Source organism: Oncorhynchus mykiss, chromosome 15, assembly GCF_013265735.2.
Source record: "Oncorhynchus mykiss isolate Arlee chromosome 15, USDA_OmykA_1.1, whole genome shotgun sequence".
NCBI lineage: Eukaryota > Metazoa > Chordata > Actinopteri > Salmoniformes > Salmonidae > Oncorhynchus > Oncorhynchus mykiss.
This window is the reverse complement of record NC_048579.1, coordinates 11,440,161-11,466,935: the sequence shown is the minus strand read 5'-3', so window position 1 is coordinate 11,466,935 and position 26,775 is coordinate 11,440,161. Positions and strand designations below refer to the sequence as shown.

General features: G+C 41.9%; 1 protein-coding gene across 1 annotated transcript; it reads right to left on the bottom strand.

Moving 5' to 3' along the window:
- Positions 1-5,407: 5,407 nt before the first annotated feature.
- LOC110489585 (death-associated protein 1) lies at positions 5,408-25,662 on the bottom strand. Its single transcript, XM_021562320.2, has 4 exons — positions 25,412-25,662; positions 22,288-22,390; positions 12,610-12,652; positions 5,408-6,498 (listed from the first exon to the last, which is right to left on the bottom strand). Exons 1-4 carry the CDS (start codon positions 25,464-25,466, stop codon positions 6,379-6,381), a joined length of 321 nt encoding a protein of 106 aa, XP_021417995.1. The 5' UTR covers positions 25,467-25,662; the 3' UTR covers positions 5,408-6,378.
- Positions 25,663-26,775: the final 1,113 nt, after the last annotated feature.

Sequence of the window (26,775 nt, the reverse complement as noted above, 5' to 3'; positions counted from 1 at the left end):
AGAGAAGGGAGGTGGGAGAGTAGAGAGAGAGAAGGGAGGTGGGAGAGTAGAGAGAGAGAAGGGAGGGGAGAGAGGGAGGGGAGGGGGAGAGTAGAGAGAGAGAAGGAATGGTAGATGTGCAGAAGACAAATGTGCAAGTAGAGATACTGGGGTGCAAAAGAGCAAGATAAATAAATAAATACAGTATGGGGATGAGGTAGTTGGATGGGCTATTTGCAGATGGGCTATGTACAGGTGCAGTGATCTGTGAGCTGCTCTGACAGCTGGTGCTTAAAGTTAGTGAGGGAGATATGAGTCTCCAGCCTCAGTGATTTTTTGCAGTTCGTTCCAGTCATTGGCAGCAGAGAACTGGAAGGAGAGGCGGCCAAAGGAAGAATTGGCTTTGGGGGTGACCAGTGAGCTATACCTGCTGGAGCGCGTGCTACGGGTGGGTGCTGCTATGGTGACCAGTGAGCTGAGATAAGGCGGGGCTTTACCTAGCAGAGACTTGTATATGACCTGAAGCCAGTGGGTTTGACGACGAGTATGAAGCGAGGGCCAGCCAACGAGAGCATTGTTGACGAAATGGATGCCACTGTGATAGAATGCATCCAATTTTTTGAGTAGAGTGTTGTAGGCTATTTTGTAAATGACATCGCCGAAGTCGAGGATCGATAGGATGGTCAGTTTTACGAGGGTATGTTTGGCAGCATCAGTGAAGGATGCTTTGTTGTGAAATAGGAAGCCGATTCTAGATTTAATTTTGGATTGGAGATGCTTAATGTGAGTCTGGAAGGAGAGTTTACAGTCTAACCAGACACCTAGGTATTTGTAGGTGTCCACATATTCTAAGTCAGAGCCGTCCAGAGTAGTGATGCTGGACAGGCAGACAGGTGCGTGCAGCGATCGGTTGAAGAGCATGCATTTAGTTTTACTTGCATTTAAGAGCAGTTGGAGGCCACGGAAGGAAAGTTGTATGGCATTGAAGCTCGTCGGGAGGCCCAAGAATTTAACCCTGTGGCACCCCCGTAGAGACTGCCAGAGGTCCCGACAACAGAACCTCCGATTTGACACATTGAACTCTATCAGAGAAGTAGTTGGTGAACCAGGCGAGGCAGTCATTTGAGAAACTAAGGCTGTTGAGTCTGCCGATAAGAATGTGGTGATCGACAGAGTCGAAAGCCTTGGCCAGGTTGATGAATAGGGCTGCAGAGTAATGTCTCTTATCGATTGCGGTTATGATATTGTTTAGGACCTTGAGCGTGGCTGAGGTGCACCCATGACCATCTCTGAAACCAGATTGCATAGCAGAGAAGGTACGCTGGCATTTGAAATGGTCTGTAATCTGTTTGTTAACTTAGAAAAGCAGGGTAGGATAGATATAGGTCTGTAGCAGTTTGGGTCTAAAGTGTCTCCCCCTTTGAAGAGGGGGATGACCGGGGCAGCTTTCCAATCTTTGGGAAACTCAGACGATACGAAAGAGAGGTTGAACACGCTAGTAATAGGGGTTGCAACAATTTCGGCAGATAATTTTAGAAAGAGAGGGTCCAGATTGTCTAGCCTGGCTGATTTGTAGGGGTCCAGATTTTGCAGCTCTTTCAGAACATCAGCTATCTGGATTTGGGTGAAGGAGAAATGGGGGAGGCTTGGGCGACTTGCTGTGGGGGGTGGAGGACTATTGATCGGGGTAAGGGTAGACAGGTGGAAAGCACGGCCAGCCATAGAAAAATGCTCATTGAAATTCTCAATTATTGTGGATTTATCGGTGGTGACAGTGATTCCTAGCCTCAGTGCAGTGGGCAGCTGGGAGGAGGTGCTCTTATTCTCCATGGACTTTACAGTGTCCCAGAATGTTTTGAGTTTGTGCTGCTGGATGCAAATTTCTGCTTGAAAAAGCTAGCCTCTGCTTTCCTAACTGCCTGAACCAGTATTGGTTCCTAATTTCCCTGAAAAGTTGCATATCACGGGGGCTATTCGACGCTAATGCAGAACGCCACAGGATGTTTTTGTGCTGGTCAAGGGCAGTCAGGTCTGGAGAGAACCAAGGGCTATATCTGTTCCTGGTTCTAAATGTTATGTGTAGATATTATATTATGGTGTAGAGTATAATATTATGGTGTGTAGAGTATAATATTATGGTGTGTATTATAATATTATGGTGTGTAGAGTATAATATGATGGTGTGTAGATGGTGTGTAGAGTATAATATTATGGTGTGTAGAGTATAATATTATGGTGTGTAGAGTATAATATTATGGTGTGTAGTATAATATGAAGATGTGTAGATATTATATTATGGTGTAGAGTATAATATTATGGTGTGTAGTATAATATTATGGTGTGTAGAGTATAATATCATGGTGTGTAGATGGTGTGTAGAGTATAATATTATGGTGTGTAGTATAATATTATGGTGTGTAGTATAATATGATGGTGTGTAGTATAATATTGTGTGTAGTATAATATGATGGTGTGTAGTATTATATGAAGATGTGTAGATATTATATTATGGTGTGTAGATGGTGTGTAGAGTATAATATTATGGTGTGTAGTATAATATGATGGTGTGTAGAGTATAACATTATGGTGTGTAGATGGTGTGTAGTATAATATTATGGTGTGTAGTATAATATTAGGGTGTGTAGAGTATAATATGATGTTGTGTAGTATAATATTATGGTGTGTAGTATAATATTATGGTGTGTAGTATAATATGATGGTGTGTAGAGTATAACATTATGGTGTGTAGATGGTGTGTAGTATAATATGATGGTGTGTAGAGTATAATATTATGGTGTGTAGTATAATATTAGGGTGTGTAGAGTATAATATGATGTTGTGTAGTATAATATTATGGTGTGTAGTATAATATGGTGTGTAGAGTATAATATTATGGTGTGTAGAGTATAATATGATGTTGTGTAGTATAATATTATGGTGTGTAGTATAATATGATGGTGTGTAGAGTATAACATTATGGTGTGTAGATGGTGTGTAGTATAATATGATGGTGTGTAGAGTATAATATTATGGTGTGTAGTATAATATTAGGGTGTGTAGAGTATAATATGATGTTGTGTAGTATAATATTATGGTGTGTAGTATAATATGGTGTGTAGAGTATAATATTATGGTGTGTAGAGTATAATATTGTGTGTAGATGGTGTGTAGTATAATATTATGGTGTGTAGCATAATATTAGGGTGTGTAGAGTATAATATTATGGTGTGTAGTATAATATTATGGTGTGTAGAGTATAATATTATGGTGTGTAGAGTATAATATTATGGTGTGTAGATGGTGTGTAGTATAATATTATGGTGTGTAGTATAATATTAGGGTGTGTAGAGTATAATATTATGGTGTGTAGTATACGATGGTGTGTAGAGTTTAATATTATGCAGATGTGTGTGTGTGTGTGTAGTTTATAATCAAGTAAAGTTCAGTCAAAAGTTGACACACCTACACATTCAAGTGTTTTCCTTTATTTTGTACTATTTACAACATTGTAGAATTATAGTGAAGACATCAAAACTATGAAATAACACATGGAATCATGTAGTAACCAAAAGTGTTAAATCAAAATATATTTTATATTTGAGATTCTTTTAAATAGCCATCCTTTGCCTTGATGACAGCTTTGGACACTCTTAACCAGCTTCATTAGGTAGTCACCTGGAATGCATTCCAATTAAAAGGTGTACCTTGTTAAAAGTTAATTTCTGGATCTTCTTTCCTTCTTAATGCATTTCAGCCAATCAGTTGTGTTGTGACAAGGTAGGGTGGCATACAGAAGATGGCCTTCTACCAAATAGGACTAAATCCATATTATGGCAAGAACAGCTCAAATAAGCAAAGAGAAATGACAGCCCATCATTACATTAAGACATGAAGGTCAGTCAATGTGGAAAATTAAGAACTTTGAAAGTTTCTTCAAGTGCAGTCGCAAGAACCATCAAGCGCAATAATGACACTGGCTCTCATGAGGACCGCCACAGGAAAGGAAGACCCAGAGTTCATTAGAGTTACCAACCTCAGAAATTGCAGCCCAAATAAATGCTTCACAGAGTTCAAGTTACAGACACATCTCAGCATCAACTGTTCAGAGACTGCTTGAATCAGGCCTTCATGGTCAAATTGCTGCAAAGAAACCACTACTAAAGGACACCCATGAGAAGAAGAGACTTGCTTGGGCCAAGAAACACAAGAAATTGACATTAGGCTGGTGGAAATCTGTCCTTTGGTCCAAATTTGAGATTTGTGGATCCAACCGCAGTGTCTTTGTGAGACGCAGAGTAGGTGAATGGATGATCTCTGCATGTGTGGTTCCCACCGTGACGCATGGATGAGGTGGTGTTATGGTGTAGGGGTGCACACCTCCAGGCTGTGTAAGGGCTATTTTACCAAGGAGAGTGATTGTTAAGGGAATTTTTTATCAATGATGACTAATTATGTATACATTTCAATCAGGACTGACTAGTCCAAATGCTATTATGTACTGTACATATATGAATTCTCTCTTGCTCCCATTCCCAATTGTATATAATATAGTCAGGAGTTTAATAACAATGACGGTCTGTTCCTTTGTACAAATGAATGAACTATCTCCAGACTGTCTAGAATGCTGATTTACAGTGACTGACCTTGGCTTTAGGAGAGGAGGGAAGGCTCGAGAACTATAGGGCCTCTCTATCGGTGTCATGAAAGAGATAGAACATTTAGAAAACGCTGACGTCATTTTCAGTTTATAACCTGTGGAAAAATGTGTATGTACCCAGTACTCTCTTGAAATAAACGCTATTACCTGACTTTTAAGACTGGTCTCGATCTATTTCATGCATAATATGATAAACTTACAACTTATCACGAAATAGAGAGAGTGTTAATTTGGTTTTGGCTACAAAACATATAGGAATTTAGAATTCCTCTAACAGTGATGGAGTGCTGCATCAGATGACCTGGCCTCCATAATCACCCGACCTCAACTCAATTGAGATTTGGGATGAGTTGGACCACAGGTGAAGGAAAAGCAGCCAAAAAGTCCTCAACATATGTGGGAGCTCCTTTAAGAATGTTGGGAAAAGCATTCCAGGTGAATACCTCATGAAGCTGGTTGAGATAATGTCAAGACTGTGCAAAGCTGTCAAGGCAAATGGTGGGTACTTTGAAGAATCTGAAATATAAAAAAAAATATTGATTTAACACTATGTACATTATTCCATGTGTATTATTTCATAGTATTGATGTCTTCACTATTATTCTACAATATAGAAAATAGTAAATATAAAGAAAAACCCTTGAATGAGTAGGTGTGTCCAAACCTTTGACTGGTACTGTATATACAGGTCACTAAGGTTAATACACGTTTGTTTATGGACAATACAAAATGACATAATTACCCAGTAACATTGAAGACATAAAACAATGATTTTAAAGTTAAATCTTTATTTATTATGACAACCACACCTAAGTCCATTCACAGACTAAGGATTTTTATTTTTACACTTTATAAACTAAAAATCCTTCTTGATAAAATAAAGTCTGAAATTATAGTTGCCATGGACAACACCTGGCATAAATGGGATGGTGTGCGTTTGTGGTCTATGACAACCACAGACAGACTCTTGTATCTTTGCCATTATAGCACTTCAACCCTAATCTCAATTTTGAAGTTGTCAGTTTTCTTCTTCGTCACGATTGGCTGATCCCTCCTGATGACCCGGTTGGACATGACTCCAACAGGGTCACCGGGAGGGATCAGCCAATGAAGTTGGATGTCCCACTCGATTGACTACATTAAAATGGCGGAAGGCCTTCATTTCGCTGCCCATGCAAAGGCCCATGCAAATGCAACGAGAGGCCTCTATCATTTTCTATGATGACAGGTTCTTAGTTCATAGAAAGTTAAGAACAAAGAGGAAATGGAATCATATGGAATGCTTAACAAGGGTTGCCCTGGTAACCTGAGCACTTTTGAAGATTGGGTGCATGCTTGATTGGGTTTCTGTAGTTCTTTGATTGGTTGATTTCTGTTTGTGGTTCCACACAGTTTCTTTCACTTTGCTTTCTGGCACATAATTGGTGGGTTGCAGGCTTAAGAAGCTGCTTTCTGGCTACTATGGTCTGTGAGGACAGTTGTGGCGGGAAGGCAGGAGCTTGAGCTCATCTCTGGCTTATGATTGGTTGTTGAGGTGGTCGGTGGGCTGCTGTGGTCCATTGATCACATTGCGTTGGCTTTCTCTTAGGCACAGATCTAGGATCAGCTTCCCTTCCTCAAATCTTTACTTAAGCATTGGACGGGGTAAACACAAGACTGATCGGAGATATACGTTTGTGGTGATTACTTGCGAGGCCAGTTGTAGCAGAGTTAGTGGAGGGAGGGTAAGCTGGGTGGTAGCCTCACTTGCGGGGCTGGTGAATGTGCTGAGTGAGGTGCTGGTTCTGGGGCATCTTGGTGATAGATGGCTGGGGCTTCTGGTGAGCTACCTGGGCTGCTGCAGGGGTGAAGTCCTTATCACCCTGTGAACAGAACCACACAGACACTTAGTACAGCTGTGTTATAGAATACAGGCACTTACAGTGTCTCAGAATTCTTTGAAATTCTTTTTTTTTTTTTACCACAATCTGATTCCAGACCATTTATTCAGAGCCCTATAGATGCTGTTTACGTGACACTGGCCTTAGTGCTCCTCCATGTAGTTTATATCACTTGTATGTATAGGTAAAAAAAAACAGATACGAATCAGACTTGCTTTTTTATTTGAGTCACTTCAAAAACTGCGGGTGTAAACAAGGCTATAGATAAGAGTTGTTACAGTAGTGAAGTCAGAATATCTGAGGCTATAGAGAACACACACACACAGTGTTTAATGTGCCATGTCTGTGTTTTGTAATGTTCATGAAGGTCATTTATTTTTGGTCAGATAACGATTGCAGTTTATGACCATAACTCCTATTGAAAACAATTCCGACAGCTGCTGTATTAGATCTAGAAGCCAGGGAGGTGACAGAACTCGTTACCCAGGTTAGGAGGCCTATATCTGGTCATCTCATCACTCTGAACCCCCTTATACTCAAATGGAGCTGGTACGATAAAAACTAACTAGTATGTCGTCTAAACTCTAAAGGGAAATCTGTGTTGATGGTCTATGTTGTGTTTCATTCCCGGAAAGTAACTGTCCAGTGAAAAGCTCACTTTTAAAAAGTCCATATTCTGTTAACTCCTACCCAAATAATGTTGTTGACTCCTACCCAAATAATGTTGTTGACTCCTACCCAAATACTGTTGTTGACTCCTACCCAAATAATGTTGTTGACTCCTACCCAAATAATGTTGTTGACTCCTACCCAAATAATGTTGTTGACTCCTACCCAAATAATGTTGTTGACTCCTACCCAAATAATGTTGTTGACTCCTACCCAAATAATGTTGTTGACTCCTACCCAAATAATGTTGTTGACTCCTACCCAAATAATGTTGTCGACTCCTACCCAAATAATGTTGTTGACTCATCCTATATTTGTTTGTGGCCAAAGCATTGGATACATTTTGTTATTTAAAAACTCAGGAGCATTCAATATCATCTTGGTAAGCAACTCCAGTGTGTATTCGGCCTAGTGTTTTAGGTTACTGTCCTGCTGAAAAGTGCATTTGTTTCCCATTGTCTGTTGGAAAGCAGACTGAACAAGGTTTTCCTCTAGGATTTTGCCTGTGCTTAACTTTATTCCATTTATTTTTTGCCTAAAAAAACCCCTCCATAGTCCTTGCCAATGACAAGCATACCCATAACATGATGCAGCCACCACCATGCACTCAGTGTAGTGTTGGATTTTCTCCAAACATAACACTTTGTATTCAGGATAGTTTTTGCAGTGTTACGTTAGTGCCTTATTGCAAACAGGATGCATGTTTTACAATATTTTTATTCTGTACAGGCTACTTTTCATCAAGGTTAGTATTGTGGAGTAACTACAATGTTGTTGATCCATCCTCAATTTTCTCCTATCACAGCCATTAAACTCTGTTTTAAAATCACCATTGGCTTCATGGTGAAATCGCTGAGTGGTTTCCTTCCTCTCCGGCAACGGAGTTAGGAAGGACGCCTGCATCTTTGTAGTGACTGGATGTATTGATACCCCATCCAAAATGTAATTAATAACTTCAAGATTAAAGTATTATTTTTTACCCATCTACCAATCGGTGCCCTTCTTTGCAAAACATTGGAAACCCTCCCTGACCTGTGCGGTTGAATCTGTGTTTAGAAATCACTGCGCGACTGACAGACCTTACAGATAATTGTACATGGTCAAAAGTATTATGCTCGAAAAAGTCATTCCAAAATCATGGGCATTAATATGGAGTTGGTCCCCCCTTTGCTGCTATAACAGCCTCTACTCTTATGGGAAGGCTTTCCACTAGATGTTGCAACATTGCTTCCATTCAGCTTCAAGAGCATTAGTGAGGTTGGGCACTGCTGTTGGGCGATTAGGCCTGGCTCACAGTCGGCGTTCCAATTCATCCCAAAGGTGTTCGATCGAGTTGAGATTAGGGCTATGTGCAAGCCAGTCAAGTTCTCCCACACCGATGGACAAACCATTTCTGTCTGGTCTTTGCTTTGTGCACTGGGGCATTATGCTGAAATGTTGACACAAAGGTGGAAGCACAGAATCTTCTAGAATGTAATTGTATCCTGTAGTGTTAAGATTTCCCTTCACTGGAACTAAGAGGCCGGAACCATGAAAAACAGCCTCAGACAATTTATTCCTCCTCCACCAGACTTTACAGTTGGCACTATGCATTCAGACAGGTAGCGTTCTCCTGGCATCCGCCAAACCCAGATTCGGCCGTCGGACTGCCAGATTGTGAAGAGTGATCCATCACTCCATCACGCCATCACTGCTCTAGAATCCAATGGCGGTGAACTTTACACCACTCCAGCCGACGCTTGGCATTGTACATGCTGATCTTAGGCTTAATTTTTATGCTCTACGCGCTTCAGCACTCGGCGGTCCCGTTCTGTGAGCTTGTGTGGCCTACCACTTCGCAGCTGAGCCGTTGTTGCTTCTAGGCGTTTCCACTTCACAACAGCAGCACTTAGTTGACCGGGGCAGCTCTAGAAGGGCAGAAATTCAACAAACTGACTTGTTGGAAAAGTGGTATCCTATGATGGTGCCACTTTGGAAGTCACTGAGCTCTTCAGTAAGGCCATTCTACTGCCCATATTTATCTATGGAGATCGCATGGCTGTGTGCTCGATTTTATACACCTGTCAGCAACAGGTTTGGCTGAAATAGCCTAATCCACACATTTGAAGGAGTGTACACATCATTTTGGCCATGTGTAATTGTATGTGTAGGGTACAGCGAGGAGCTTGTCATTCAAAAATCATGTGAAACGCTATTATTGTACACAGATTGAGTCCATGTAACTTATTATGTGACTTTGTTAAGCAAAGGGGTTGAATACTTTGACTCGAGACATTTCAGCTTTTAATTTTTTATTAATTTGTAAAAAATATCATTCCACTTTGACATGGAGTATTATGAGTATTGTGTGTAGGCCAGTGAACACAATCTCAATTGAATCCCTTTTAAATTCAGGCTGTAACACAACATTTTGAAAAAGTCAAGGGGTAGGAATACTTTCTGAAGGCACTGTATGTGCATATTGTGTGTGTGTTGGAGTGTCAGTGTACATAGAGAAAAATTAAATACAAGGGTCAACTCAGATAGTCCATCTAGCTATTCAGTTAGCTATTCAGTTAGCTATTCAGTTAGCTATTCAGTTAGCTATTCAGTTAGCTATTCAGTTAGCTATTCAGTTAGCTATTCAGTTAGCTATTCAGTTAGCTATTCAGTTAGCTATTCAGTTAGCTATTCAGTTAGCTTTATGGCTTGGGAACAGAAGCTGTTTAGGAGCCTGTTGGTGTAAGACTTGAAGCACCGGTACCGTGCGGAAGCAGTGAGAAGAGTTTATGGCTTGAGTCTTAAGATTTTCCAGGCCTCCGTTTCACACTGCCTGATAGAGATCCTGGATGGCAGAGAGCTCAGCCCCATGTACTTGGCTGTCCGCACCACCCTGTAGTGCCAAGTCTTTTCAACCTCCTGAGGGGGAAGAGGCGCTTGTGTGGACCATTTTAAGTCCTTAATGATGTGGACACTGAGGAACTTGGAGCTCCTGACCTGCTTCACTGGAACCCCATCGATGTGGACGGGGCTGCAGGACTAAGCACACACCCCTGTGTTGAGGATGAGTGTGGCGGAGGTAATGTTACCTACAACGGCTGTGCGAAGTCGCTGGATATTGGAGGGAACCGGAACACACCACTGTTGTACACCGATTCAGAACTTCCCAAACATACTTAAAGGGTGACATGTCTGGTGATTATGCAGGACATGTCTGGTGATTTTGCAGGCCATGGAAGAACTGGGACATTTTCAGCTTCCAGGAATTGTGTAAAGCTTATACCAGCCCATACCATAATCCAAACTCCACCATGGAGCACACCATTTCCAACGATGACATCAGCAAACCACTCGGCCCCCACGACGCTATCCACGCTGTCTGCCAGCTGCCACGACGCTATCCACGCTGTCTGCCAGCTGCCACGACGCTATCCAAGCTGTCTGCCAGCTGCCACGACGCTATCCAAGCTGTCTGCCAGCTGCCACAACGCTATCCACGCTGTCTGCCAGCTGCCACGACGCTATCCAAGCTGTCTGCCAGCTGCCACGACGCTATCCAAGCTGTCTGCCAGCTGCCACGACGCTATCCAAGCTGTCTGCAAGCTGCCACGACGCTATCCAAGCCGTCTGCCAGCTGCCACGACGCTATCCAAGCCGTCTGCCAGCTGCCACGACGCTATCCAAGCCGTCTGCCAGCTGCCACGACGCCATCCAAGCTGTCTGCCAGCTGCCACGACGCTATCCAAGCTGTCTGCCACGACGCTATCCAAGCTGTCTGCCAGCTGCCACGACGCCATCCAAGCTGTCTGCCAGCTGCCACGACACTATCCAAGCTGTCTGCCAGCTGCCCGGTACAGTTCAAACTGCGACTCATCCGTGAAGAGCACAAGGTGAGCATTTCCCCACTGAAGTCAATTACGACACCCAACTGCATTCAGGTCAAGGCCCTGGTGAGGACGACACGCTTCCCTGAGATGGTTTCTGACTGTTTGTGCAATAATTCTTCAGTTTCATCAGCTGTCCGGGGGGCTGGTATCAGAAGCCGGAAAAGGAGGTCCTGGGCTGGCGTGGTTATACGTGATCTGCGGTTGTGAGGTCGGTTGGACATACTGCCAAATTCTCTAAAATGTAATTTGAGGCAGCTTATGGTAGAGAAATTAACATTCAATTATCTGGCAACAGCTCTGGTGGACATTTCTACAGTCAGCATGCCAATTGCACAAACTTGAGACATCTGTGGCATTGTGTTGTGTGACAAAACTGCACATTTTAGTGTGGCCTTTTATTGTCCCCAGCACAAGGTTCACCTGTGTAATGAGCATGCCGTTTGATTAGCTTCTTGATATGCCACACCTGTCAAGTGGATGGATTATCTTTGCAAAAGAGAAATGCTCACTAACAGGGAAGCAAACAAATTTGGGCACAACATTTCAGAGAAATAAGCTTTTTGTGTTTATGGAAAAGTTCTGGGATATTTTATTTCAGCTCATGAAACATGGGACCAACACTTTACATGCTGCGTTCATATTTCTGTTCAGTAGAGTGTAGCGATTCATTATACCATCTAAACCGCTGTGAAATATATTTTCCTAAAGCAAAAATATTGTTGTTTCAGCTGTTTGTTAGCTGGTGTACAAAACCGAAAGTAAAAGAAAAGTACAGCAAAAATAGAAATAGCGCACATAGAACAGATCTACCGCTTCTTAGACTTGCTTTCAATGAGAATGACAAGATCTATAACTCACACTTCTATGTGTATTTGTTCGGGTCGCCCAAAAAGTTACATATTTACACTTTAAATGATGGCGAATTAAAATCGCTGCCAACCAGAAAAGACAGTAAAGCAGGAAGAGAGAAAGTCAGGGTTTGAGAGAGAGATCTCTCTCCATAGGAATGCAATATAATTGAGTGGAATTTAGACAGTGTTAACCCCTAGTTCACCAAACCTCAGATAGAACTGAGGCAGTAAGGCTAGCCTTTATCAGGGAGATGTAGCCCCTCTCTCCAAGGTCATCTCAGTGGGAGAATATAAAGTCATCTGAACAGCTGCCCCCTGGTTCACCAGGCTTTATTTAAGGCCTGTAGCAGCCTGCAGGCGTGTTGGAGGATACATGGCAAGACTAGGGGAGAGCCGGAGAGGTAAAGGGCCTGCAGGCGTGTTGGGGGATACATGGAACGACTGGGGTTAGAGCCAGAGAGGTAAAGACCCTGTCGCAGCCTGCAGGCGTGTTGAGGGATACATGGAAAGACTGGGGGTAGAGCTAAAGAGCCTGTCGCAGCCTGCAGGTGTAATAACACAGACAGCTAGAGGATTAAAAGGTACAGATGGTAAGTAGGAACCACAGGGAGGTGAGCTTAGCTAGGGGGGTCAGTATGGTGTATGTGGGGTGGGCTAATTTAGGGGTGTGTGTGTGTGTGTGTGTGTGTGTGTGTGTGTCCACTTACCTTTGTAACCACTCCTGAAACAACCACAGTGGGCTTTGGTGGGCTAGACAGAGAGAGAGAGACAGAGAGACAGAGAGAGGTTATAAAAACAGACTGACTAGCTCCATGTCAATACTCTGACGGGACAAAATAACATTTTGTTGAGATAAAATGTCAGTGTCAATATCAAAACCACTGACCATCGACTTTCTTTTTCAGGATGTTACAAAGACAGGAACAGAAATCGCTTCTGTTTGATCCCATTGAACAGTGAGTGTGTTATAAGGAAAGGAACATCCTGGCCTAGTATGACTCCAGAGGGAGAGACTGCAGAGAGAGAGAAAAAAGAGCCCTGAGCTCAGCCACAGTACTGTGGTGCTGTGGACCTGCCTGCCAACCTGCTAAATGACTAACATGAATCCTGGTCTGGATCTACACTGCAACTCAAACAGCAGACAGGAGGGAGGGGTGAGAACACACCTTTGGAGCAGGGAGAGAGAGGAAAAGTTGAGAGGGAAGGAACGAGAGCGAGTAAGCGGGATTATTCCGAGGTGGACATGGACCTTGACATGGGAAACGAGTCCGGTCTAGTTTAACAGCAGAACTATTACAGGAAGTAAAATGCTGTCCTCAGCAACTACCTCTGGAAGTTCGGACAGGGCTACATAAAGTAGCATACACACTTAAGGTAGTCTACATATTGTAGATAGCATCCATGGTACAAAACCCGCGACCTTGTCAAGAAGTTAACGACAGACTAACCTAATGTAACATGTTTTTTTGTTTTTAAAGAGCCTAAAACTACATCCCCCAAAAATAATAAAAACTTCTGCACTGTTCAACCAATCCAGAAATGTGAAGGAGGAGTTAAGATGGAGTGTCGTCATGTTAACGTCCAAAAGAGGAAGTGGTGTCACAGGCTCCATTTCCATTGTTCCCTCCACTTCCAGTGCTCGTTTCCTGTGACCACGGAGGCTGTACCCGCTTTAAGTTACATGTGGTTGTGTTTGATGCAAGAAACCCACTTTACAAAATTAAATGCATTTTTTTTACTCTGCCATTTTTAAAGTCATGCCCCTCAGTCCTTGACTTTTCTTAAATAAGTCTATGTAACACACTGTCAGTGATAATTTCTGTTGTGATGTTAAGATTCTAAGTTATAACCAGTTTAAGGAGGGCATGTCATTTTTAATAACGTTTCTCCCCCATTGCCCCTCCTCCACTCCTCAGCCTGAGCCTTAACCTCCTCAGCCTGAGCCTTAACCTCCGAGGCCTGAGCCTTAACCTCCGAGGCCTGAGCCTTAACCTCCGAGGCCTGAGCCTTAACCTCCGAGGCCTGAGCCTTAACCTCCGAGGCCTGAGCCTTAACCTCCGAGGCCTGAGCGCCAAAAAAGCGAGAAAGCGACCACACAACCACCAGATAAAACTGAGACGGGAGAGAGGAAGGGCCGGCACCATTTAGATAGAACAAGCTGGTGACAATGCTACGGGACCATTTTCAGCACAAAATGTCATCACAGAGAGCAGGCTCTACATCTCAAGCAACAAAAAAAACAACAACGCCCTCACCAGCTTTCGTTGTTTATGTTGACATGCTCCAACAGATGACATTGTGTGAAGAGCCACCATTAAGCACTAGCAGACAATTGACTGCGATCATATTGACACATTCATTATAAATGCCATTATCGCTTCTGTGCTGATTTTCACAATTTATTAAGTACATTTGGTACTTATAATGAAGTTTAGGCTCCTGATTTTTCATTTGATTGTGCGTCTTGCTGACCGTGCATCTTAGGTTGGGATATTGTTTGTCTTTTAGTCAATAGACAACGTTACCGCGACCCAACAGATTTGCTTTTTGATTCATAGTTGGAAAAAAGGCACTCCGCAAATAATAATGTTGAATACTTGAACGTGTTTAGTTGACATTTATTTTTACATACAGCCTACAGTAACATAAACTCATGAAAACGCCATTGTGTTAATTTAAATATATATATTTTTGTATTCTAACAATACCCAAGACCTTTATAAACAGAACCAAATTATTATTTTTTGTGATAGCATACATGTATTAATTACACGGTCAGAATGACTGCTCATTAGCTTGAGAGGAGGGGGGGGGGGGGGTCACTCCAGGCCAAGCGGTTCTATTGTTAACCGGCAGAATATCTACTGTCAAAATGTATATTTTGCCACAGTTGAATTTCTGTACTTCAATGACATCCATGGTTCCCTCATCTGGCTATTGGTATAAAATTATATATAAACTACTGTTAGCCTAAACCAGTGAAGAGCAAAATGATCCACTACGTTTTTACATTTTAGTCATTTAAACAGACTCTTCTCCAGAGAGACTTACAGTTAGTGCATTCATCTTAACATAGCTAGGTGGAACAACCACACACACTAAGAGTATGTGGACAACTGGTCGACGAACATCTCATTCTAAAATCATGGGCATTATAATATATGGAAAAATATGGAGTTAGCAGAAAAGGGGGAACTATAACAGCCTCCACTCTCCTGGGAAGGCTTTCCACTAGATGTTGGAACATTGCTGCTATAACAACCTCCACTCTCCTGGGAAGGCTTTCCACTAGATGTTGGAACATTGCTGTGGGGACTTGCTTCCATTTAGCCACAAGAGCATTAGTGAGGTCGTACACTGATGTTAGACGATTATGCCTGGCTCGTAGTCGCATTCCAATTCAAACCCATTTCATGAATCTCCCGACGAACAGTACTCGTGCTGACGTTGCTTCCAGAGGCAGTTTGGAACTCGGTAGTGAGTGATGCAACCGAGGACAGGCGTTTTTTACGCGCAACACGCTTCAGCACTCGGCAGTCCCGTTCTGTGAGCTTGTGTGGTCTACCACTTCGCGGCTGAGCCGTTGATGCTCCTAGACGTTTCCACTTCACAATAACAGCACTTACAGTTGACCTGGGAAGCAATTTGACGAACTGACTTGTTGGAAAGGTGGCATCCTATGACGGTGCCACGGTGAAAGGCACTGGGCTCTTCAGTGTGGGCCACTCTACTGCCAATGTTTGTCTATGGAGATTGCATGGCTTTGTGCTCCATTTTATACATGTCAGCAACGAGTGTGGCTGAAATAGCCCGAATCCACATATACTTTGGCCATGTAGTGTCATTTTTTATTTGAATCCCAGCCCCCGCAGGAGGCCTTTTGCCTGGCGGTTATTGTAAATAAGAATTTGTTCTTAAACGTCTTGCCTAGTTAAATAAAAAGGTTCAATTAAAAAAAAAAAAACTAATGAGTAGACCAGATCATCATGAGCACTCACCTCAATTTAGATAAATATCAAAAATGGAGATCTGCCATTGAGTTATTGAGACGAGTCCCCGTGCTTGTATCAAATCAGCGCAATGGTGCTGGCCCAATCAAAAACAGTGATGAAATTATAGCTGAACACACGCTGGGAAATGATTTAACATTAAAAAAATGTTTTAAAACGGATGACTTTAGGAGTTGCAGTAAGTAAAGTTTTGATACAAGCCTTCAATGGCATTAGCCTACTTTATTTGAATATTCTGGTCACTCATTGATAGTCATTCTCACAGTAATCATTTATTGATTCATCCAGTTGGTTAAGAAAACGTATGTGGTGAGCTTTACAAAATGATGTGTGAAGTGTGTACTTTACAGGCAGTGTAAATTTGGCCACAAGAATGGTAACAGCTTGGTAACAGGTGCAGCATACCAAACGTCATTATGAATCATTAAATCTAAACGATTTAATTTAAACGATGAAGCAACGACTAGTCATATTTTTGGTTGTGCAAAACATTTGACCAATCATTTAAGGCCAATTTTTTTTTTTTTTTTTTTTTTTTTTTATTCCCAACTGGTGCAACAGGTCCCAGAAGACCAGGAAGTGTGTGTGGCAGAGCAGAGTTGACCATGGTGAAAACGCTCTGTTGACTGACTATACAGTCAACTTCCTGACTGGCTTCAACATTTCAAGATTTACTTGGACTGGGAGAGCGAGCCAATACTCTCTACCCCCCTCTCAGTCTATCCATCTCTCTCTCTCCTCCCATCCATCTTAGAGGTCTAAATTGTATGTGACAGGCGTTCCCTTGGCCACTCGGCTCCACATCTACACAGAACCCACCTGCCCACTGTCGAGAGCAGGTGGACACACACATGCACACACTCTAAACTAGCTCTTTAATGAGCGACAGCTTGAGCCAGAACTAGGGCAAGAGCCAAGTTGTATGCATCAGTGGGGATTTCTACTGCATTTCACACGGGCAGATTCACAGCCGCCTCTGATCTCTCCAGAGAGAACTCGGAGACATTATGGCAGCCTCCCTCTTTAGGCCAGGATGGAAGGTAAGCCTCTCTCTGTGGTTTAGCTATCACGCAGCAAACAATCTCCTCCTCTACCACACACACGTTCAAAGGTTTGGGGTCACTTAGAAATGTCCTTGATTTGTTTTGTTGACGTTGAGACTGGTGTTTTGTGGGTACTATTTAATGAAGCTGCCAGTTGAGGCCTTGTGAGGCATATGCTTCTCAAACTAGACACTCCAATGTACTTGTCCTCTTGCTCAGTTGTGCACTGGGGCCTCCCATTCCTCTTTCTATTCTGGTTAGAGCCCATATGCGCTGTTCTGCGAAAGGAGTAGAACACAGCGTTCTACGTGATCTTCCGTTTTTTCCTCAGAAAAAGAATAGACTGACGAGTTTCAGAAGAAAGGTCTTTGTTGACCTTGCTCGAACACACTTTTTCAGTTCTGCCCACAAATTTTCTATAGGATTGATATCAGAGCTTTATGATGGCCACTCCAATACCTTGACTTCGTTGTCCTTAAGCCATTTTGCCACAACTTTAGAAGTATGCTTGGGGTCGTTGTCCCTTTGGAAGACCCATTTGCGACCAAGCTTTAACTTGATGTCTTGAGATGTTGCTTCAATATAGCCACACAATATTCCTCTCTCATGATGCCATCTATTTTGTGAAGTGCACCAGTCCCCCCTGCAGCAAAGCACTCCCACAACATGATGCTGCCACCCCCGTGCTTCACGGTTGGGATGGAGTTCTTCGGCTTGCAAGCCTCACCCTTTTTCCTCCAAACATAACGATGGTCATTATGGCCAAACAGTTCTATTTTTGTTTCATCAGACCAGAGGACATTTCTCTAAAAAGTATGATCTTTGTTACAAACCGTAGTCTGGCTTTTTTATGGCAGTTTTGGAACAGTGGCCTCTTCCTTGCTGAGCGGCCTTTCAGGTTATGTCGGTATAGGACTCGTTTTACTGTGGATATAGATACTTTTGTACCTGTTTCCTCAAGCATCTTCACAAGGTCCTTTGCTGTTGTTCTCGGATTGAGTTGCACTTTTCACACCAAAGTACATTCACCTCTAGGAGACAGAATGCATCTCCGTCCTGAGCGGTATGACGGCTGTGTGGTCCCATGGTGTTTATACTTGCACACTATTGTTTGTACAGATGAACGTGGTACCTTCAGGCATTTGGAAATTGCTCCCAAGGATGAACCAGACTTGTGGAGGTCTGCAATTTTTTTCTGAGGTCTTGGCTGATTTCTTTTGATTTTCCCATGATGTCAAGCAAAGAGGCACAGAGTTTGATGGTAGGCCTTGACATACATCCACAGGTACACCTCCAATTGACTCAAATGATGTCAATTAGTCCATCAGAAGCTTCTAAAGCCATGACATCATTTTCTGGAATTTTCCAAGCTGTTTAAAGGCAAAGTCAACATAGTATTTCAACTTCTGACCCACTGGAATTGTGATATAATTCACTGTAGGTGAAATAATCTGTCTTAACAATTGTTGGAAAATGTCCTAACCGATTTGCCAAAACTATAGTTTGGTAACAAGAAATTTGTAGCGTGGTTGAAAAACAAGTTTTAATGACTACAACCTAAGTGTATGTAAACTTCCGACTAACTGTGTATGTATGTATGATATATACAGTGCCTTGCGAAAGTATTCGGCCCCCTTGAACTTTGCGACCTTTTGCCACATTTAAGGCTTCAAACATAAAAATATAAAACTGTATTTTTTTGTGAAGAATCAACAACAATTGGGACACAATCATGAAGTGGAACGACATTTATTGGATATTTCAAACTTTTTTAACAAATCAAAAACTGAAAAATTGGGCGTGCAAAATTATTCAGCCCCTTTACTTTCAGTGCAGCAAACTCTCCAGAAGTTCAGTGAGGATCTCTGAATGATCCAATGTTGACCTAAATGACTAATGAGGATAAATACAATTCACCTGTGTGTAATCAAGTCTCCGTATAAATGCACCTGCACTGTGATAGTCTCAGAGGTCCGTTAAAAGCGCAGAGAGCATCATGAAGAACAAGGAACACACCAGGCAGGTCCGAGATACTGTTGTGAAGAAGTTTAAAGCCGGATTTGGATACAAAAAGATTTCCCAAGCTTTAAACATCCAAAGGAGCACTGTGCAAGCGATAATATTGAAATGGAAGGAGTATCAGACCACTGCAAATCTACCAAGACCTGGCCGTCCCTCTAAACTTTCAGCTCATACAAGGAGAAGACTGATCAGAGATGCAGCCAAGAGGCCCATGATCACTCTGGATGAACTGCAGAGATCTACAGCTGAGGTGGGAGACTCTGTCCATAGGACAACAATCAGTCGTATATTGCACAAATCTGGCCTTTATGGAAGAGTGGCAAGAAGAAAGCCATTTCTTAAAGATATCCATAAAAAGTGTTGTTTAAAGTTTGCCACAAGCCACCTGGGAGACACACCAAACATGTGGAAGAAGGTGCTCTGGTCAGATGAAACCAAAATTGAACTTTTTGGCAACAATGCAAAACGTTATGTTTGGCGTAAAAGCAACACAGCTGAACACACCATCCCCACTGTCAAACATGGTGGTGGCAGCATCATGGTTTGGGCCTGCTTTTCTTCAGCAGGGACAGGGAAGATGGTTAAAATTGATGGGAAGATGGATGGAGCCAAATACAGGACCATTCTGGAAGAAAACCTGATGGAGTCTGCAAAAGACCTGAGACTGGGACGGAGATTTGTCTTCCAACAAGACAATGATCCAAAACATAAAGCAAAATCTACAATAGAATGGTTCAAAAATAAACATATCCAGGTGTTAGAATGGCCAAGTCAAAGTCCAGACCTGAATCCAATCGAGAATCTGTGGAAAGAACTGAAAACTGCTGTCACAAATGCTCTCCATCCAACCTCACTGAGCTCGAGCTGTTTTGCAAGGAGGAATGGGAAAAAATTTCAGTCTCTCGCTGTGCAAAACTGATAGAGACATACCCCAAGCGACTTACAGCTGTAATCGCAGCAAAAGGTGGCGCTACAAAGTATTAACTTAAGGGGGCTGAATAATTTTGCACGCCCAATTTTTCAGTTTTTGATTTGTTAAAAAAGTTTGAAATATCCAATAAATGTCGTTCCACTTCATGATTGTGTCCCACTTGTTGTTGATTCTTCACCAAAAAATGCAGTTTTATATCTTTATGTTTGAAGCCTGAAATGTGGCAAAAGGTCGCAAAGTTCAAGGGGGCCGAATACTTTCGCAAGGCACTGTATCTCTCTCTGTCGGTCTCTCTGAGAACAGTTCCTCCAGAGTACTATAGAAATGTAAATGAATTACAGTACATACAGTATACATGTTCCATTGAAGATAGTTCATTGTCGGTCAGACCACTGCAGAGTCAAGAGAAATCATGTGACTTCTACACTCCCGAATAGGGAAGTCTTCTCTAGACAGGCTCAGTCGAGGGCACACCCTGCTGGTGCATTCCAATACTCTAAACCTCTTGCCCTCTTTACTTTTACAGACCTAACGACAGATCTTGTTTGCTCTTAAGGACATCGGCACACACTAACATTATTTTGTTGTAATATTATAAAATGTTATAGCGTAAACTTGTATTGGTGGAGCAGTATACACTTGCATAGCGCACAATGTATTTTTTATTTCACCTTTATTTAACCAGGTAGGCTAGTTGAGAACAAGTTCTCATTTGCAACTGCGACCTGGCCAAGATAAAGCATAGCAGTGTGAACAGACAACACAGAGTTACACATGGAGTAAACAATTAACAAGTCAATAACACAGTAGAAAACAAAGGGGGAGTCTATATACAATGTGTGCAAAAGGCATGAGGTAGGCGAATAATTACAATTTTGCAGATTAACACTGGAGTGATAAATGATCAGATGGTCATGTACAGGTAGAGATATTGGTGTGCAAAAGAGCAGAAAAATAAATAAATAAAAACAGTATGGGGATGAGGTAGGTGAAAATGGGTGGGCTATTTACCAATAGACTATGTACAGCTGCAGCGATCGGTTAGCTGCTCAGATAGCAGATGTTTGAAGTTGGTGAGGGAGATAAAAGTCTCCAACTTCAGCGATTTTTGCAATTCGTTCCAGTCACAGGCAGCGGAGTACTGGAACGAAAGGCGGCCAAATGAGGTGTTGGCTTTAGGGATGATCAGTGAGATACACCTGCTGGAGCGCGTGCTACGGGTGGGTGTTGCCATCGTGACCAGTGAGCTGAGATAAGGCGGAGCTTTACCTAGCATGGACTTGTAGATGACCTGGAGCCAGTGGGTCTGGCGACGAATATGTAGCGAGGGCCAGCCGACTAGAGCATACAAGTCGCAGTGGTGGGTGGTATAAGGTGCTTTAGTGACAAAATGGATGGCACTGTGATAGACTGCATCCAGTTTGCTGAGTAGAGTGTTGGAAGCCATTTTGTAGATGACATCGCCGAAGTCGAGGATCGGTAGGATAGTCAGTTTTACTAGGGTAAGCTTGGCGGTATTGTGTGATGTATGGTTGTGTTAATGATGAAGACTATTGTTTTGTTGTTCCTGTTTGGACCCCAGGAAGAGTAGTAGCTGCCTTGACAGGAACTTATGGGGATCCTAATAAAATACTAGACTAGCTGAGTTTGAATGATTCCATAGAACTCAACTGGTTGTTCAACCGTTCGGTTGTCTTTGCAGAGTACACTCAACAGACACGTGCACGTATGCACGAAGAAACACACACACAGGTAGTGTGGTGGGAATATTTCACCTGTATAACCAGACATTGCTCAAGAGTGGAGACACAGAGAGGAACTTAGCAGGGGTGTAAAGCACCATTCTTTTACCCAACATGAATGAAGCCTCAGACACCACATGAATGAAGCCTCAGACATAGACACCACATGAATGAAGCCTCAGACATAGACACCACATGAATGAAGTCTCAGACATAGACACCACATGAATGAAGTCTCAGACATAGACACCACATGAATGAAGTCTCAGACATAGACACCACATGAATGAAGTCTCAGACATAGACACCACATGAATGAAGTCTCAGACATGTTCAGAATAACCACTAAACAGTAGGCCATAACAACCATCTAAGTAAAACAAGGTGGCCCTCACCTTGTTGAACAGATAGTATCAGACCTGGTTGTTTTCTCCTCTAGTACAGCTACCGGCCAATCACGGGTTATTTGGTGAATTAGAGGGTAATTGGCTTGTTTGTAGAATGTTCTCACCAGTTCTAAAAATGAAACATTAGGACTCTGTGTGTGTGTGTGTGTGTGTATATTGATCTTTTCAAAGCAACAGTATTCTGGCATGCTGTTCAGAGGCCACAGGTCAAAGTTTAGTGTGTGTGTTACCTAGGTTCCTCCACAAAGTCCTCGTCCTCGTCTTTGATGGGAGGGGTCTCAGGTGGAGCTGCTCCCTGGTGCTTCTGCACTATCCTCATCCCCCCTGCCTTTACTGTCACACACACACACACACACGCAATTAGCTACACACTAGGACAGTTCCACATGAACAAACAAACAAACAAACATGCACATTAAAACACCAAAACTGTTACATATTAACAAACACACACCACATGCACGTTGACACACATTAGGACAGCGTCCCCCAAACGGTCCATGCTATCCGGGACCCTTGGGACATCCCTAACCCCATTGAAGATGACATTTAAAATAGTTAAGTTACAGGTTAGGTAAGGGTTTCGGGTAGGGACGTCCCAAGGACCCCGGATAGCAGATACCTTTCCCAAACTCGGTCCTGGGGACCCCAAAGGGTGCACATTTAGTGTTTTGTCCTAGCACTGCACAGCTGTTTCAAATAAGCAACGCATCAACTCAAAACGGTACATTTCCTAACCTGCTGCGTGAATTATCCTACACCTGCTATGAAAAGTCCATTTTGACGAAAGCTGTATCCCTTCTAGACAAAACCGTCCCCAGGACTGAGTTTGGGAAGCGCTGCATTAGGGTACAAGAGTAAATAAAAGGCTCAGGCAAAATGAAAATGTCCTTCACAAAAGCAGTTAAATAAAACCACAGACAAACAGATAGCCTAACTGGGCGACAGGCCAGTCTGTGTAATATAAAGGACATACAGTAGATAGCTTGTGATCCAGAATGAAGACAGTGATTGCACTCATATCATGCTGAAATACATATTATATATATATATATATATACATATATATATATATATATATATATATATATATATATATATATATATATATATATATATATATATATATATATATATATATATATATATATATACACATATACATATATATATATACACATATACATATACATATATATATACACATATACATATATATATATATATATACACATATACATATACATATATATATACACATATATATATATATAAACACATATACATATACATATATATATACACATATACATATATATATACACATATACATATATATATACACATATACATATATATATACACATATACATATATATATATATATATATATATATTACATTTAGCTGACGCTCTAATCCAGAGCGATTTAAGGCGTCAGCATGCTTCAGTTCGTCTGGTGCCTAAACCAGTGTGCTCACATACTCCCTCAAAAGACCTTTGTTTGAAAAATTAGAAAAAGCAGCAATAGTACTGTTTGTCCATTTTGAGACACTGTAGCCAGCATATACTTCCTCAAAAACGATAACTCGGTAAATCTGTCATTAATTTTGATGTTTTTGCAGGGAAGATCTTAGTGACTCAATTTTACATCCAACTAAGATGTTTGGTGCAGTATTTCACAATGACAAAAATTGCATGAAAGTGAGTTCTCTCTCATTGAATGACAATAAAGACTCGGGTCATCGCTGTACATGAAAACGTTTTCTCAGTCAACTTACCTGGTAAAATAAGAGTTAAATAAATACAAAATAATAAATGTATTGAAGAATCCCGACGAAGGGGCGTAGACCTCAGATACCGAACAACCCCCCAAAAACCTGGCCGAAGTCCAAAAGGTCACAAACTAATATATGCACAAACTCTTACGAACAGTTTCGGCTGGGAAGCATATGGACGCCTTTACAGTAGTGAGTGCATAGGCCTACAGTTTTCGTACTGGTCCCCCTTCAGAATTGATCTAAACGTGATTTGATTCTCAATTGCAGTACGGTTCTAGAAACATATCCCATCGAAATAATTTCACAAAAACAAAATAAGCACTTACTGATTTAACTGGTTTTAACAGTAAACAGTATTTTTCAGTGACAACACATTTTTATTTTATTTAACTAGGCAAGTCAGTTAAGAAAACATTTTTATTTTACAATGACGGCCTATTCCAGCCAAACCCAGGTGACGCTGGGCCAATTGTGCGCCGCCCTATGGGACTCCCGATCACGGCCGGTTGTGATACAGCCCGGGATCGAACCAGGGTCTGTAGTGACGCCTCTTGCACTGAGATGTAGTGCCTTAGACCACTGCGCCACTCAAGAGCTGTGTTGCGTCTGTCTTCCGTTTACACACAGCACAGACGTTCAGAAACGCAGATAGCTAATTAGTACAGGTAGTCCAGAGTCTTCCTCATTCACACAGGTCGTCTGTCTTCCGTATGTTTACCGTAAACAAGCGCAGTAACATGGAAATGTGGCCATGTGGGAATCCTAACCCTATAACAAGGTGTATCACTTTAACCTTTGTTTTTTGAAAAGATAAGGTACTTATGCTTCCAAAACCGTACCCGTGTTAATGTTCAGAGAGTCACGGCTCCTAATAAAACTCCCGCCTATAGAAGACACCTTTGCCCAGTGACTCATGTGTAATGTAAGAGTCATGATCAAGGGCTAATCCCATTCCTGCATTGAGGTATGTTTTTCGACCCATATCTTGCACCGCTCCACGGTGTTAATGTAACTCCTAATTGCGTACTGACCCCAGTGCAGCCCAGTGTAAACATGCGTAATGGGAGGGGTCAGTGTCTTCTGGTAATTATGGCATACTATCGTGCCCTACTTTCTGTCCACGTACTCCTTAGGTGTTATCAGATTCCCCACAGACTTTTAAAAAGGTAGCTTCCACGATACTAAGCTATAATCAAATAAATAGCTTTAATGGCAATCTAGCATTGGTAACGTTTATCAAATTGTCTTGCAAGATTAAGTCGTATTCGATAGGCGTGGTGTGGATCAAGCGTTTAACTAACGTTACAATATGGCACGTGATCCGGGAAATAGCCCTAACGACAGGAACAAAAAAAAACGGATTTAATTGCTAAACTATACGATATTGTTCAACAGCAGCACATGTTAGCGTACACACGTTAGTTAGATATACATACATTTCAAGTAGACTAACGTTGTCGAATGCAACTATTGACATAGGCCTAATGCATATGCCGTGATACGTCAGCTGAACCGTGAATACAAAAAGCGATGTGGCTTGTGCTGTAAAAAAAAGCAACATAAGATTCAATACCAGCCGGGAGGTGTCCTCCTTTGGTCTCGATTTTCTCCTTCGGCGGCGAAGACATATCTAACTAATGTCTGTCGGAAGCGTGAAAACACTCGTTTAAATAGCTATTCCTTTTCTTTTCTGGGGTAAACAGCAGCAGTCGACTTCAGTCCAGTTCGTCAACGTGGCTTCTTGTTTGGCAACTGTGCGTGATGACGACAGTGAAAATATCCGACAAATAGGAAAGTCAAGTTTAGTCTGACGTCGAGAGGGTGGTACGGGATGCGGCTGGTGCCAGAATAAAGAATTTCCCATGGCTAGATACTGTAAAAGCAGGCAATCTTATAATCTCTCTCTGTCTCTCTCAATCAATCAAAAGGCAAGGAGGTTACTGCTTTCCTTCTGTCCTTTTTTTATAGAACCAAGTAGATTTAAGTCAAATCAAATTGATTTTTTCAAATAAAATTGATTTATATAGCCCTTCGTACATCAGCTGATATCTCAAAGTGTTGTACAGAAACCCAGCCTAAAACCCCAAACAGCAAGCAATGCAGGTGTAGAAGCACGGTGGCTAGGAAAAACTCCCTAGAAAGGCCAAAACCTAGGAAGAAACCTAGAGAGGAACCAGGCTATGTGGGGTGGCCAGTCCTCTTCTGGCTGTGCCGGGTGGAGATTATAACAGAACAAGGCCAAGATGTTCAAATGTTCATAAATGACCAGCATGGTCCGATAATAAACAGTTTATTAAACAGTTAAACAGTTTATAAGTCCTAACATAAACAACATACAGTGCCTTCAGAAAGTATTCATGCCCACTGATTTACTACACATTTTGTTGTGTTACAGCCTGAATTCAAATTGGATTAAATATTTGTTTTCTCTCACCCATCCTCACACAATACCCCATAATGACAAAGTAAAAAAATGTTTTTAGGAATTTTAGCAAAATGTATAAAAAAAAATGAAATACAGCAATATCTAATTAACATAAGTATTCACACCCATGAGTCAATACTTTTTAGAAGCACCTTTGGCAACGACTACAGCTGGGAGTCTTTCTGGGTAAGTCTCTTAGAGTTTTCCACACCTGGATTGTGCAACATTTGCCCAGTTTTCTTTTCAAAATTCTTCAAGCTCTGTCAAACTGGTTGTTGATCATTGCTAGACAACCATTTTCAGGTCTTTCCATAGATTTTCAAGTAGATTTAAGTCAAAACTGTAACTCTGCCACTCAGAAACATTCACTGTCCTCCTGGTAAGCAACTCCAGTGTAGATTTGGCCTTGTGTTTAACGTTATTGATTTGATTTGATTTATTGTCCTGTTGAAAGGTTAATTCATATTCCAGTGTCTGTTGGAAAGCAGACTTAACCAGGTTTTCCTCTGGGA